General features: G+C 34.9%; 2 protein-coding genes across 4 annotated transcripts in view; both read right to left on the minus strand.

The window, feature by feature from the left end:
- Positions 1-53: 53 nt before the first annotated feature.
- On the minus strand, positions 54-2,028 carry LOC128888648 (uncharacterized). Its single transcript, XM_054145711.1, has 2 exons — positions 1,261-2,028; positions 54-374 (listed from the first exon to the last, which is right to left on the minus strand). Exons 1-2 carry the CDS (start codon positions 1,351-1,353, stop codon positions 57-59), a joined length of 411 nt encoding a protein of 136 aa, XP_054001686.1. The 5' UTR covers positions 1,354-2,028; the 3' UTR covers positions 54-56.
- A 1,882-nt stretch (positions 2,029-3,910) lies between these two features.
- LOC128888550 (uncharacterized) overlaps positions 3,911-15,344 on the minus strand; it is a 31,031-nt gene continuing 19,597 nt past the window's right edge. For all 3 annotated transcript variants that reach the window (XM_054145512.1, XM_054145513.1, XM_054145514.1), the window contains exons 6-10: positions 14,892-15,287; positions 9,758-10,120; positions 8,616-8,891; positions 4,770-4,985; positions 3,911-4,313 (exon numbers count right to left, since the gene is read on the minus strand). In XM_054145512.1, the coding sequence (XP_054001487.1) occupies positions 4,162-4,313; positions 4,770-4,985; positions 8,616-8,891; positions 9,758-10,120; positions 14,892-15,287 (1,403 nt within the window). In that variant the 3' untranslated portion in view covers positions 3,911-4,161. The remainder of the gene's footprint in view (positions 4,314-4,769; positions 4,986-8,615; positions 8,892-9,757; positions 10,121-14,891; positions 15,288-15,344) is intronic.

The raw sequence follows: 15,344 nt of genomic DNA on the forward strand, positions 1-15,344 counted from the left end.
CTTTATTTTACTTTATTTTACTTTATTTTACTTTATTTTACTTTATTGAAAAATTATCAATTAATTATCAATGAATCAAAAGCAATGTTTCCTTCAATAATAATGAGTGTCAATGATAGTAACCTCTTCAAATATAATATCGAGGAACATTTGGCTAACGCGAAGGTGTCCCTCAGTTCACCTGCAGAATCCACAATAAAATTCCACATTAGACTCGCAGATATTGCGCAACCAAGAGTCATCACTGCTATTGACATAGATATGATCCAACTGATAAATCCAGCTGACATCACCGGAGGTTCAAATGGTGGAGGGTAATAGGAGGACCAAACTTGTTGCCACCATTGATAGGAGATATCTCTATACTCAGACCCCTGTGGGCAAGACGAAATTTAATTTGAGTAATCAGAGGTCGAGAAATTAAGTGTTTAAATTAAGTATTTAAATGAAAGGGTTGGAAGATGAAAATGTTACATTTGTTGGAAATTTTGAGCAGGGTCTGTTTATTGTAATAGTAACGAAAAACGATGTTTAAGTGTGTCATAGTTGCAATTGTTTTTTATTTAATGCAATTAGAACCTCATTTAGAGATGATTTACTTATATATTTACTTATTCTATATAGGGAATATTTTTGATTTACTTTTATATATTTTTATGAAAAAATACATGATTTGTGTGTTGCAATCAATCAAGAAAATTGAGGTTTGTTGGAAATAGTAATAAGATTATATGGAAACTGTTTAATCTGTGAAATATTTTTAACAGTGAGCATATGCAATACCAAGCCAAACAAAAAACTTTAAACACTGTATGTCTATATTGTGCCTTTTTAAAAAAATAAGACCATCATTTATTAAGTTATTATTTATTCCTGGATAATAAACCATCCAGAACCTTTGCTCTATAGAAATCAAACTATTAAGAATAAATAAAAAGAGATCAAACATAGAAGCTCGTCTAAAACAACGACTATTGTCAACCTATACTTCAACCTTATTCTGAATTTATCTTACAAAAACCACGAAACAAATTAATAAATTGAACAAGTATTGAGCTATCCAAATATATCTAGAATTAGAATTCAATTTCAGAATCGTTTATTTTATCCAAAACATCATTCATGAGGCATCTCGAGTTTCCTTAACCTCCAATTCGAACTAAGCATTTCTCTACACATCCCTACCACTGTAAACCCTCAAATTTCACTCAAAAGACCACGTCGAGATATTCCAAATCACTCATCGAAGATTTTACTCACGTAACTCCAGTACGTCCAAACGCAGCAATAGAGGAGCCTTTGAAGGATCAGCCAGCCCCACATACCCGTGATGCCGACCACCCAGCTGACCATGACCTTCAACCACGAACGTACGATGCATTACCTCAAATACTATCTCGGTCGGTTTCGATCGCGATACCTGTAGAGCCTTGTACAGGGTCGTCGAGCCTACCGCTTTGGACACACTGTTCATGGAGGGGGGATTCCTCCAGAGGACGCACGCCATCGCCATCAGAATCAGGAAGGAGGGCAGGGTGTGTATGAAGTCAGGTCCCACGGCGATCTTGGCGTACTCGCGGAAGACTTTGTGCTGGAGGAAGAGTATCTCGTGGGGGACGAAGAGTAGAGTCAGCGTTTGGGAATAAAGGGCGGTCAGACAGGCCATCACTGCCGAGGCTGAACACCAGCCTTCTGGAGGTAACTTATTCACGGCAGCTTCGATTTTCGCCCAATGATGGTTATGGTTGCTGGCGGCATGACGTTGGCGACGAAATGAATCGCGGTGCCAACGTTGCTTTGTTTCTCTTCTTTTTTTTAAATTATTGGGTGCACTCAGAGAGACATCCCTCACTGAGCCGCTCAGTAAGCTGCTCCGTTGCTTAACAGTTTTTCGCTCCCAAATATGGTGACAGTTCTCTGCATCAATTGATTGCTAACGGGGAATGAGCGGTGACCTTTCTGAAAGTACCTATTTTTATGTCTGCCTAGCTAGCCCCCCCCCCCAATTTAAATAATATTTAAGGAAAAAATTGCATAATAATGCACTATTTATGCGCTATTCAAATCCGTAAGAAAAAAATTTTGCGCTCGCTCCGTTTAATGCAAAAATATTTATTTAAATGTGAGACCTGAGTAAGCTGCCAGGTAGCCCCTCCCCGCCACATATTAATGATAAGCAATATTGACAGAAAAACGTGCAGGATTAATGCGCTATCGTATAAGAGCAATTTCGATTTTTGCGCTTCATCCCCTAAGGGACCTCCCTCTTGGTGCAAATGCAAGTTATGTCTCGTAACTTGCTAATATTACTACCTAAACGGTTTATTATAAAATATAACAGTGCTTTCATGTACTATATGATATACATTAATGTACAAATAATATATGCTAATAATAGTATGTACACACACGCGCACACATCGCGCGCACACTTATACACTAGATGGATTGAGCAAACGTCGATGACTTGCAAAATTGAAATAAAGAAGCGCAAAAATTAAAATCATTAATAATTGAATAATGTCATTTTATTAATGTTAACAAGTCAGGAGACAAAATTTAGATTTGCACCAAAAAGAAAATCCCTTAAAGGATGGAGCGCAAAAATTGGAGTTACTTCAATATAATAACACAGAAATCGAGTATTAATCGTGTACAGTTGAATAATGAAATTTTAGTAATATTAGCAAGTTACGAGACAAAACTTCCATTTGCACCAAGAGGGAGGTCCCTTGGGGAATGAAGCGCAAAAATCGAAATTGGTCTATACGATAACGCATTAATTCTACATGTTTTTCTGTCAATATTGCTTATCATCAATATGTGGAAGGGCTTATTGGGAGCCTACTCAGCCCCCCCATTTAAATCAATTTTTTTGCATTAAACAGAGCGAGTGCGAAATTTTTTTCTTACGGTTTTGAAGAGCGCATAAATAGTGCATTATTATGCAATTTTTTCCTTAAATTTATTTAAGTGGGGGTAGGGGAAGGGGGCTAGTTAATGAGATGTCCTATTTTTGATTGATTCAGGCACGAGGCAGGAACTCTTGCTTCGGCGGGGATTCGGGAAGCAAGGCCCCCGCCCCGCGCCGCACCCATGTCATCACAGACAAACAGAAACACTCACACATATACATACATATTGCTTCCACTGATAAATAAGTTAAGAGCACCACGTTACGTGCCCTTCGAAATCAAATAACTTTTGTTCGACACTTTTTTTTCTATCGCTAAAAGTAAACGAATTATTCAGGTGACCTGTTTTAAATGTCTCATCTTGTATATCTCTACCAATTTCGATGATGTAACAAATATTTGATATCCAATTTAAATGATATGAAGAGGCCAATACACTAGAATACGTTCTTTTTAATGTCTCCTTTTTAGGGAGCAATTTTTTAAGGTCATCGATATTCTTTTTGCATATAAGTGGATACTTTTTATGTTGAAAATAGAAAAAGTAGGTATACTATTATCTCGAAATATTTTTTGTATGATCGAAATTGGAAGAGATATTTAGGCATTTCGTAGCCCATATTGAAATACGTTCAAATATGTTTAATAGCTTGAGCTTGAAGTGGAATTTTATTCAAAAATTTGAGCCAACAATGATTAAAACGAGTAGAAATATATACTAAATATACACTATCATACAAGAACATTCAAGGTTGAAGATTCCAAGAAAACACTGTGGGAATTAATGAAACCAATGTAAGCAAACAATAAATAATTTTGACAGCATTAATTAATTGAACATATAGAACTTTACCCGAAAAATTGTGCCCACAGTGATTATGACGAGTGGAAATATATACTAAACACATAGTATGATACATGGACATTCAAGGTTAAAAATTCAAGTAAACGCCGCACCGTAGGAAATAATAGAACTAATATAAATAAACAACAGATAATCTTGATAGCATTTATTGATTGAACATACAAAGCATTGCCAAGGCTTGTACACTTCCCCGCTTCTATTATACTTGAATGAATTCTTCAAACAGGACCTGGGGATGCCTTGGACGATCGATGAAGAAGAATTACGACATACTAAATACAAATAAAAGATGAAATGATGCGTTTGCCAATGGTTAGACACATTCAGTCTCTATAAATCTATTTACAATTATATACACTTGAATCTTAAGTAATTAGCAGTCTATATAAGAAAATAGTCGGGTCCAACGAAGGAGCCACATCTTGGGAATTCCTCTGGTGCTGAAGCCATATCAGTCGTCTCCCCAACTTGAAGAATCACGTCCAAACCGCGAGTCCAATCAGCGGCGTGCTCGTCTCGCAGCATCCAATAGCCTGAAATTATTCATTTACGATTAGGGTTAGAGAATATCAAGGGCTCGGGTCTTAACCCTCTACTATGGTGAATTTTATTGTGGTTTTTAAAATAGAAATTATTTCTTATTATTTCTTCTTATTGTATATCCGTGAATTATTTAAAGGTTCGCTTCAAAAGTAGTCATCATATATTGTAAAAATATATTAAAGAGGAAATTGTAATTATGTTAATTCATTTTAATTCGCGAAGTTTTTAGAAATTATTATCCAATAATTAGAATTAAAATATATAATAATATAGAAAATCTGCAGAGTCATGAGATTAAAAGAATTCTTAATAAAAAAAAATTCAAAGCTTCTAAAGCTTCCTCAATGAAATGCACAAAAACTTCCCTTTGACCGAAGTTTATTCATCCATTGAAATTTACATTTTGCAAGTAACTTAATATTGAATTCTTTCTAGCTGAGTCTTACCTGGATTGTCAGCCTTAAATCTAATGGCAACGGCGCCGAATTTCGGCACGACGACGGTGTCCTTGGCCACAGTACATTCAAGGTTCCGTGTGAACAATTGCCCCTTGTTGTCCAGGTTCTTCAGTTCTTGTAGAGACACGCTGCGGCCAAATTTCCTCGCCCCCACCACATAGAAGCTGTAACCGTGCAGATGGTAAACCAGATCATCGATGCCACCTTGATGAAACAAAAAAAAACACATGTTACCTTTAATTAGAACCAGCAAGAAAGCGTTCTTTCATTTAAGTGTGTTTCAAAGAGTTTGAAAGTGTTTGACTCTTTGGGGCACGGAAGGATTAAAAGTGCCCCACCTTTTTGATGGACCGTAATGCATGGTGGGACATTTTTAATCCCACCTCGAAATTTTGCAATAGCTGCATGTTTATAGGTTTATATTTCGTCTTATTTACGTAAAGCAGTTGGTAATATATTCATCCAATGTTACAAATGTATGCACTTATGTTGGCAACTTTCAACATGCTAATACCGGTTCAACAATTGTTGTAAGCGGAAGGTTTATTGCGATAATATTTCTTTCCTGGTTTTATGTGAAAAATCGTAGAGGTAAGTTAATTTATATAAAAGTTAGTTCTATATAAACAAGTGAAGTGTTTTATAATAAAAACTAAAGATTAAATTTGTTTGCAGATGATGAAAGTATGGTAGGATTTTATTCGTCCCACCATGCAACTTGGGGAGTAATACAAAAAACATATTTTTATTTATTGTTTATGTTTTATTATTCTTAAAACTATAAATGTGATTGGAATATAGTGTAGGTAATTTTTGACCCTTCAGCTTCAAAATGAACAAATCCAAAGAACAAATCCATAACAATTTTGTTTGATTTAAAACGCAATAAAATTCCTGTGCAACATGGGGCTATTTTATGACCTAAATTCCTGTGCCCCAAAGAGTTAAAAGTGTTTGAACGATTTTAAAGCTCGAAAACTCATTTTCCCCCGAGCATTTTAGTTTATTGCTATCCATAAAGAACAAAATTAAACGTTCCGAAGCAGAATTGAACACATGTCACCTGCTTCTATACATTCCAAATCGAACGCTTGACATTTAATTTCCTGAGTGCGCGCGAAATGGTCATGATAAAGTTTTGACAAGGTTCTGAACGGAATTTGAAAGAGAAATTTGCGCGAAACGTGTGATAAATATTCGACGACTGTATTAAATAAAGAGGCAGACTTGTGCGAGCTCAGAGTGACAGTTCTCCGAGATGGAATAAGACCGCGATCAATATTCTCAGCCTCTCGAGTAATAGAAATATGGATCAAGGTTCTTAATTCAAGGCCACGGTGGAAAAAGTTTACACGACCGTTTCTTTCTTTTCCAAAACATTTCAGGAAGACGATCAATTTAATTTTTCCACCGTGTTATTTTAAACAGTATTTAATAATCCACTTGTTTGTTTTATTATGTTTGTAATTTTTTTTCCACCTACATTATGCTTTATTTTATTTAACTATTTAATAATTTGTATTTCATTTTGTATTACATAATTAACTAAAACAAAGCATCATGAGGATGGAGAAAAATATTACATTGATTAAAATCGTTATTAAAATTGAAGATATTGATGAAATTTTTATAGAAACACAAATGAAGAAGACTATTGCAAACATAATTACGAAATAAACAGCAAACGCAAGGATGTATTTAATACATTCATCATTCTGTCAACAAGCGTATTCTTAGTTTCTAAAACGTCCTGACTAAAACAAAAGATAGTAAATCGATAAAATAATAGACTGACAAGTCATCATCCATCTCTGGTCGTGCACGAAGCAAATGACATGTACGATTGAATCATCAGTCATGCTGTGCGTTCACTTTACCAAGCGCTGGCGAACCACGAACGGTTGTTGCAAATTGCGCGAGCTTGTTTATCACCGTGGTAATTGGAAATCTAGTTTCTCGTTTCGCTTCATCACGAACGAAGCCGTAGGAACGTGACACATATGAGGTATCTCGAAGATGACACGTGACAATCGTGAGCAAACCTGATTCATGAAGACGTTTTTACGCGAAACTACGTAGCTTGCTGTTCGATAAAAGGGGATGCGTAGATTAATAGGTATGTGTTTTTAACTCCCAACTTTGTTCCGTTTTCTTATTATGAACAATTTTAATACAAAAAGTAGTGCTTTTTGTCGTCTTTTGCTTAGAAATTTTAAACTAATGCAACAATATCAATGCTCCAAGCAGATAAAATCTAGATGATGAAAATACCTACAGAATGAGACCTCGAACGGATAACGCGAAACAAAGAAAAATCAGGAAAATCGGAAAATTCAGCGAACGCTGGCCTTTTGAGGATAAATAGCGATTAATGTGTTCTTTATGTGTGCCAAAACAGAGGTTGTCAGATAATTAGTTTTCTCACAATTGCCATCTGAATTTTTCAGTACGCCTTTTTTCCGTAAGACCGACTTTTATTTTAAAAAAAAATTCGAATAGTTGTCATCTACTACAAAACTTATATTCTGATTTTTCGATAAAATGTATGAGAAAAACCCTTCTAAAACTGACCAAAAACGGCTGAAGGTTCAATCGCGGCCGAGCGGTGAAGAAAGGTATATGTATGTATAGCTTCGTGAAGTTGGCACCCCCAATTGCAAATTTTGATAAAAATCAAATTGCATTCGTTTGTCCACGATATGTCCACGTTTTTCCAACAAAAATTTTCATTTGTCCACCGCAATATAAATATTGTAGTAATAATGTTAGCGCAGCGCGTACCTATTACTATACTATACATATATACCTATACATACCTACCTGTACATGTATATTTATCCCCAAAAGGCCAGCGCTTCAGCTCAAAAAATAGCGGAGTTATGAATTTTGAAATTCCGATTTTCCTGATTTTTGTTTGTTTATCATTATCCGATCGAGACGTTCGAGGTTTCATTCTGTAGGTATTTTCATCATTTACATTTTATCTGCTTGGAGCATTAATATTGCTGCATTAGTTTAAAATTTCTAAGCAAAAGACGACAAAAAGCACTACTTTTTGCATTAAAATTGTTCATAATAAGAAAACGGAACAGAGTTGGGAGTTAAAACATATACCTATTAATCTACGCATCCTCTTTTATGTACTTGCACAATCAATTTGCTGTTAGCATCTTTGTCACAAAAACGCTGATTTAATTCTCTACCGATTGGCCTACACTCTGACATTATCGATTTGAAACTCTTTTGATTTAATTCTGGTGATTTCAACTATTCAGAATTGTAAAAATTGCATGATTGTGAAATATTCTATTGTAGAAGCTAAGAATATGATTGTCGATAGAAAAAATGAAGAATATATTAAACAGATTGCTGCTTTAGTTGAATACTTGATTACTCTGTGATTATTTGATGATTACTTGTGATACTATTTTGGAATGTTTTCTCACATTGAATTTCTTTTTAATATTATCTTGAATTCAATACGTAATTATAACACCTATATTTATAATATAATTTGTCTATAAATGATTAATATTACATATATATATATTATAATACGGACTAATAATATGTATACACATATACTGAATACATAAATTGTTAAACGTTTGCACAGCAACACCTATTTAATAATTTAATTAATATATTCCTAACAAAAATTGCTTACTTTAAATATTTATTTACTGTAGATTGTAACATATTCGTCTCCTCTGATTTAAAGATTTTCCAAAAATATATTTACCAAAATTACCAGTAATGAATTCAGTATTATGTATTAAAATTTCTAATTTTCCACCAGCCACTAATTAAAATGTTCCGAAATACATTCATTACCTTGATCTAGAAGAATAATCTCAACGGTTGCTCCGAGCGGTATATATCTCACATGAACGCACTCGCATATATCAGTCGAGGTAGCGACGCTGTGACGGCAGCGTCGCGACGACGATGGCTCAGTTTCGTTGTTCTCGTTATGAGGATCGTCTTCGGAGGCAGACGAACACAGACTTTCTTCAGTAACGTCAGCACCCTGAGACAACAGAGGCGACGATGGATACGTAAAAGTCGCGTTGTTCACATTTAAAATCCTCGTTCCTACTCCGCCGTTAGCTGAAATAGAAAAGGATAATATTTCACTAAACAATATACATTTGACAAAAATATTCAGAGGCGTTGATTATAGATGTTCCACTGGTCAGATTCAATGAAGCTTCGTGTGAGACATTCTTAGAAATGTAGACTCGAGATCAGGGTGTTATGTGCTGGTTCATTGAAAATGAAATTTGGAATTGAAAATTGAAAATCAAAGCTCAGAATTGATAGTTGAAAATTCAAAGCTGAGGATTGATAGCTCCAAATTGATAGTTGAAAACTCACAACTGAGAATTGATAGCTCCGAATTGATAGTTGAAAACTCACAACTGAGAATTGATCATTGTTAAATGAAAATTCCAAAATTGAACTTTGAAAACTTATAATTGGAAGCTCTAAATTCAAAATTGATGGTTGAAAGCTGAGAATTAAAAATTGTTGAAAATTGAAAACTGAGAATTAAAGTACGATAGTGACTGTAGAATCACAGGTGATCCCAAGAAACACCCCATTCCTCCCCACTTCAATTCCACTATCAAATAAATTCAAACACTAGAGCAAAGACTTATAATTAGACTGCGGATTTTATGCATTTATAATATAAACTGTTATAATAAACACATGCTAAACATAATCAAAAGGCATATCCATTTATGCAAAACGAAATAACAGTACTGTTATAATAATTGTAATATGTATTCAACATACATTATATGTATACAATTTATGTTTGTTTTCTATATGATTGTACGTCATAAATGCATAAAATCCGCAGTCTACTTATAATACAATATAAATATTCAAACAGTATTATATTTAACACAGCTCTCATATTTTTCGACGAATTCGATGATTTCATGCAGTTCAACTTATCGATCACCCACCTACGACGTCGTTCGCCTGGAGCTTAAAATTAATAGGTAAACGTATCGTGACGTCAGTGGTTGGTTCCGAAAGAGAATTGGGTATTTTCTTCAACGCCCTCATTTCCGTGACGCACAAACTATCGGGATTGCCGCATTTTTCCGCAGGATTGGTCGTCATAGCGAGACGATTCGACATCTCCTCTTCCTTCGCTTGATCGATGACGTCCGGCGTAGATAACGGATCTTCCGTTTGACTTCCCTTGTATTTAAGGATCGCTGCTCCGTTTATAGGACTTATCCCACACTCCTTCGACGTGTGCACCTTCATCCAATAGGAAGCCACGGGTCTGTTCGCCTTCAGAATGAAGTCAGCCCTCTCACCTGCGACGAAAATACCGAAGATGTTAAAGATTCATTTTATTAGAAAACATATTCATTCTGACATTTTAATTAAATTCTTCGTTAAGAGACTTGGAATATCAAAAAATGAAAAAAAAATCGCTTTCTAAAAAATCTTGTTTTTATTCAAATTTAAACGATTCTAAAGAGTTCTGTGTAAACAGAAATGAATTTGAAGCACTGGAAGTGGTGAAAAAAGTTTTTTTTTAATTTCACTTGTCTCACAAAACAAGTTCCACGTCACGAAAAAAGTAATACAACTGACAACTTTCTCAGAGAGAAAACAATGACAGTTAAGTCTGCGGAAGATCGGAGTCGAGGTTATCTTGGTTACAGCCATAGACTATTGCTTTCTAGGGTAAAGAAGATAGTAAATTATCAAAAACGTTGTGTTTTTATCGATTTTGTTTTGAAAAATACGATTAGATAACATTTACATCAACAATCGAGCGGGAAATACAAATTTGTAGTTTTTTGTGTATCCTGAAAACCTAGGTTTTTATTACAAAGGAACATATTTCTCAGAAACGGTAAGGCCGATATGAACCAAATTTTACACATTTGTTTTTTGATAAATGAGCTTAATTTACACCGAGATTTTTTTTAAATTCCAAATGGATAATTTTTAAGAACTGTTCAAATGTGAAAAAAAAATGTATGGGTTTGCGCGGTGGTAACTTTGTTTGGAATCAAAACATTGAAAACATCAGCGGTGTAAATTAGGCTCAATTGTCAAAAAACATGTGTGCAAAATTTGGTTCATATCGGCCTAACCGTTTCTGAGAAATGTGTACCTTTGTAATAAAAACCTAGTTTTTCAAGAGACGAAAAAACTAAAAATTATCGATGTAAATGTTATATAATCATATATTTTTAACAAAATCGATAAAAACACAGCGTTTTGATAATTTACTATCTTCTTTACCCTAGAAAACAATACTCTATGGCTGTAACCAAGGTAACCGCCTCTCCGGTCTCCCGCAAATTTAACTGTCATTGTTTTCTCTCCGAGAAAGTTGTCAGTTGTGTTTCCTTATATTCTTTTTACAATTATGTCGCTATTTTTTTTACCTTTTTCATGTAATCGAATTTTGTTTACCGCTTCCAGTGCTCCAAATTCAATTCTGTTTGCACAGAACTGTTCAGAATCGCTTAAATGCTTAAATTACTCCTTTTCATTTTTTAATCTTCCAAGCCCCTTAAATATTTTGTTCAATTTTTCTTTGATTAAATTATCAAGCAATACTAAGCACAACTGATTGTGTCAGAAATATTCAATCATTTAACATGTAACAAAAATGTCTATGCATTGATAAATACTTTACTTGAAGTATCTGGCACTGAACAATTCTTTAATGAAAAATGAGAGTTGCAAAAAGCGAATAAGTTTCAGATGTGCTAATAACGTCGTTGTTTCGATAAACGTGCTCTTTAATTTAATATGGTCCCAGAAGTCTCGAAATAATGATTGCATATTGGAAGAGAAAGAGAGAAAGGAAAGATGAATCGATAGGAACGATTATGGTATATTCGTTAATCTGCGTGTATAAGGATATAATGGATTATTCGCGAGCGATTTCTAATTTATGGAGGCATTTGTTAATTTTTAGAGTCGCTGACTCGGAGAATTTCCGGATGGAAAATACCAGGGCTTGACCGTGGCTCTAAGTTAGAAGTCGTTCAAGAGTAGCAACCATTGACTACGTCTTACCAACATAATAACAATACACACTTCCAACTTATCAAAATAAATGGTACGAGGGTCATTCAAATGGAAACCGGAATTTTTGTGCACAACTTTCTTGGTGCTAGATACAAATATAAATGGAATGCCTTATTTTTCTAATTTTCTTCGACAGAAATAGATTTTCTTCATCAGATAGGGAGCTTTCTGATCCTCTTAAAAAAAAAATAGTTGACTGCTCCAGTAACCAATTCAACCAGTCCTCATTCAGTGGACCAGCCATAATAGTAGTCACATGGAATCAGGTCTGGATTATAAGGTGGTTATTCGAGAGGTATTCAGTGTATTTTAGTGAGTTTATCGTGAGTTAAAGCTGGTATATGAAAAAGGACACCACGAATCAATTGCTGGCGTCGTTTGTTGCGATAAACAGTCTTGACATCATCCACGAGCGGGAAGTAGTTGTCACTGTCCTTCGACGATGTACAGTGAGTAACTTTAATATTCGAACACTATGAGATTTTTACTTTGTTTCATCATAACTTTGTTTCTAATCAAACAAATAAAAAACATAATTGTGGGTAATACTTTTATTCCTTTTGGGCGTGGTTGTTAAAGGAAGAACAGATTTAACGGTTTTACGTGGTTTATTTGTATGGTTGTTGACGGTTCGACTCGCAGAACGTTACTGCTATATCATATTCGGCATACCGTAGACACACGAATGTCGCGAGCAAAAAAACGTAGGAGCCCGTGTCGTCACGCTCTCGCACTTTCAGCGCGCAAATCAAATTATTACCAACTACATAATCAAGTATTAGATTAACGTATATGTGTAGTAAACAGTAGTATAAGTTTTATTTACATAACTTACTGTAGTTGATAGATAATACGATTTAAACAAAACATTGTCTGATTTTCGCGTTACTTTAATATTCGGACACTTGGTAGTGTAGCACCTTTTCTGAGTGTTTACGCAGAGTTACTTCGAGTTTAGGAGTGTTTCTTTATAAACACAGTCGACTGTTCGGATGATACTAACAAGCCTTATTTCATCAGTTATTCTTCGATAATCATTACGTGCACGTGTATAGTGCCACGCAAAAGCAATATCACGTATAATATACGACAACCTGTGATTTTTTTACAATGCAAAGGGGAAATCATGTAGACAAATTGCTGCCATACTCAACATGAGTAAGAGTACAGTAGCAGGTATCATCAAACGGTTTAAATACGAGGATCGTATAGACTCTATATCCCAAAAGAGCCAACCGAAGAAGTTGGATGCACGTGATAAGAGGAAACTAATAAGAAAGATAAAGAAGGCTCCTTCACTCAGTGCACCAAAATTAGAAACAGAGCTCTGAAACGAGACACCGAAGAAGGTACATCCCGAAACAATCCGCAGAGCCTTAAAAGTGGTTACAATGGAAGAGTAGCTAGGAAGAAACCGTATGTGAATGAACAGAAACAGTATATCCACATTTGGGCTGGGCGAATTACTTTTTATTGACAATATTATGAGCAAAAACGTTTATTTGAAAATATTAAAAAATAATTTACACAAAAGTGTTACACAAATGGGAATTTTAAACACATTTAAGTTTTTCCAGGACAATGAACCGAAACATAAGGCACGTATCGTGCAAGAATATTTACTGTACAAAATTGTCCAAAAGTTTTACAACCATCACCTCAATCACCTGACCTCAATCCTATCGAAAATGTGTGGAATGGACTAGAGCGACGTATCGGGACAACAACAATATCTTCAAAAGAAATGTTGAAACATCAATTAAAAGAAGAATGGGACAAAATAACTATTGAATGTTTAAAAAAAATCACTAGCAATATGCCACAACGTTTAAAAGAAGCAATACAACAGAATGGCTACGCAACAAGATATTAAAACACATATTATTATAAAAATTAGCCTCAATATAAATAGTTTCTAAAAGTATCCGAATATTAAAGTAACGCGAAAATCAGACAATGTTTTGTTTAAATCGTGTTATTTAAAAACTACAGTAGGTTATGTAAATAAAACTTATACTATTGTTTACTACACATATACGTTAATATAATACTTGATTATGTTTTATGCTTGTTTTGTTAGAAACGAAGTTATGATGTAACAAAGTAAAAATCTCATAGTGTCCAAATATTAAAGTTACTCACTGTAGGTAGTCATTCAGCAATACACGTTTCGAGTCCCAAAACACAGTTGAAGTATAGTTACGGATCCATATTTCATTACAGATCGCGATATGGCTCAAAAATATCTTCCCTTCTCCTCCAAAGCGATTCACAGGTCTAATTATACGTGCACAATTGATCATTGAGGCATTCGAAATTCTATTTTCTATGATGGCATCAGGAAGGTTCTTATGTTATGGAGAAAATGTATTTCTGTTGAAAGAACCTACGTACAAAAATAAGCTAAGCCATTTGCATTTTTATCTATCCTCAATAAGGCTGTGTACAAAAAATTCGGTTTATATAATGACCTTCGTAATTGCAATTGTAATCACAAAGGTCACTTTATTTTAAATGCACTCTTTTGAAACTTAATCAAACAACAATTGCATATCATAATTTCACTGAAATTCTTAAAACATTCAACCTTTTCAGAAGTCGTGTATATCTATATCAAGAAAAGGAACTGTGTCAAATGTAAATTGTACCTCAACCCAGTACTAATAAAAAAATTATTCTATCCACCTTCAACGTTGTGTAATAAATTGTGTATCAGTTAACAATTTTTCCAAGGTCGTGTTCTTTTTGAAGAACTCATTTACTTCAAATCAAGACATGCACAATGACCAATTTATTTTCTTTCTTTCCCTGTCTTGAATATAAATTATTATATAAATATAAATGAATATAATAATTAAATATACAGGGTGGTCCACACAATTGTTTCAAGTCATAACTCCGTTATTATTGCATTTACGAAAAGTATGTATAAATATGTTTTCTTTCTCGTAATTCGACGAGTCTGATGGCATTGCAACAAAATACCTATGCAAATGACAAAAAACGTCTTTATCAGCCTACTATACATACCTCTGGCCAGAGTGATCGACGCTACCTGTCGCGGCTCTACCGGATGCCCATCCAGGGCTATCAGTAGCAGAGGATGGGCATCCACGGAGATGGTTATTGGACAGGACCCAGCGCCTCCAGCATTGGCTAATCGAAACCTGTGACGACGACCAGGAACAACCGTGAACGTTGTATAGGGAACTTTCGGCCCATTGGGCTGTCGCCCTCTTCCGTTGATGAGGAGGATTGCAGGCTTCGAGTGTCCTTCAGTGAACGTGATCTCGGGTATGTGCTGCCAGTGGGTCACCAAGACCATGTGGTTCACATCGTCGATGTCATACAGACGACGATGGGCGTCCTTGATATCTGCTTGCTTTACAATTAATGCTCCAAAGATCCCATTGGCCACGTCAGCACCTGGAAATTTAAATTCACTTTACACCTGGATGTGAAGAGGGTCGTAGAGGACTTTTA

The sequence above is a fragment of the Hylaeus anthracinus genome, unplaced genomic scaffold, assembly GCF_026225885.1.
Source record: "Hylaeus anthracinus isolate JK02 unplaced genomic scaffold, UHH_iyHylAnth1.0_haploid 11994, whole genome shotgun sequence".
In the NCBI taxonomy this organism is placed as follows: Eukaryota; Metazoa; Arthropoda; class Insecta; order Hymenoptera; family Colletidae; genus Hylaeus; species Hylaeus anthracinus.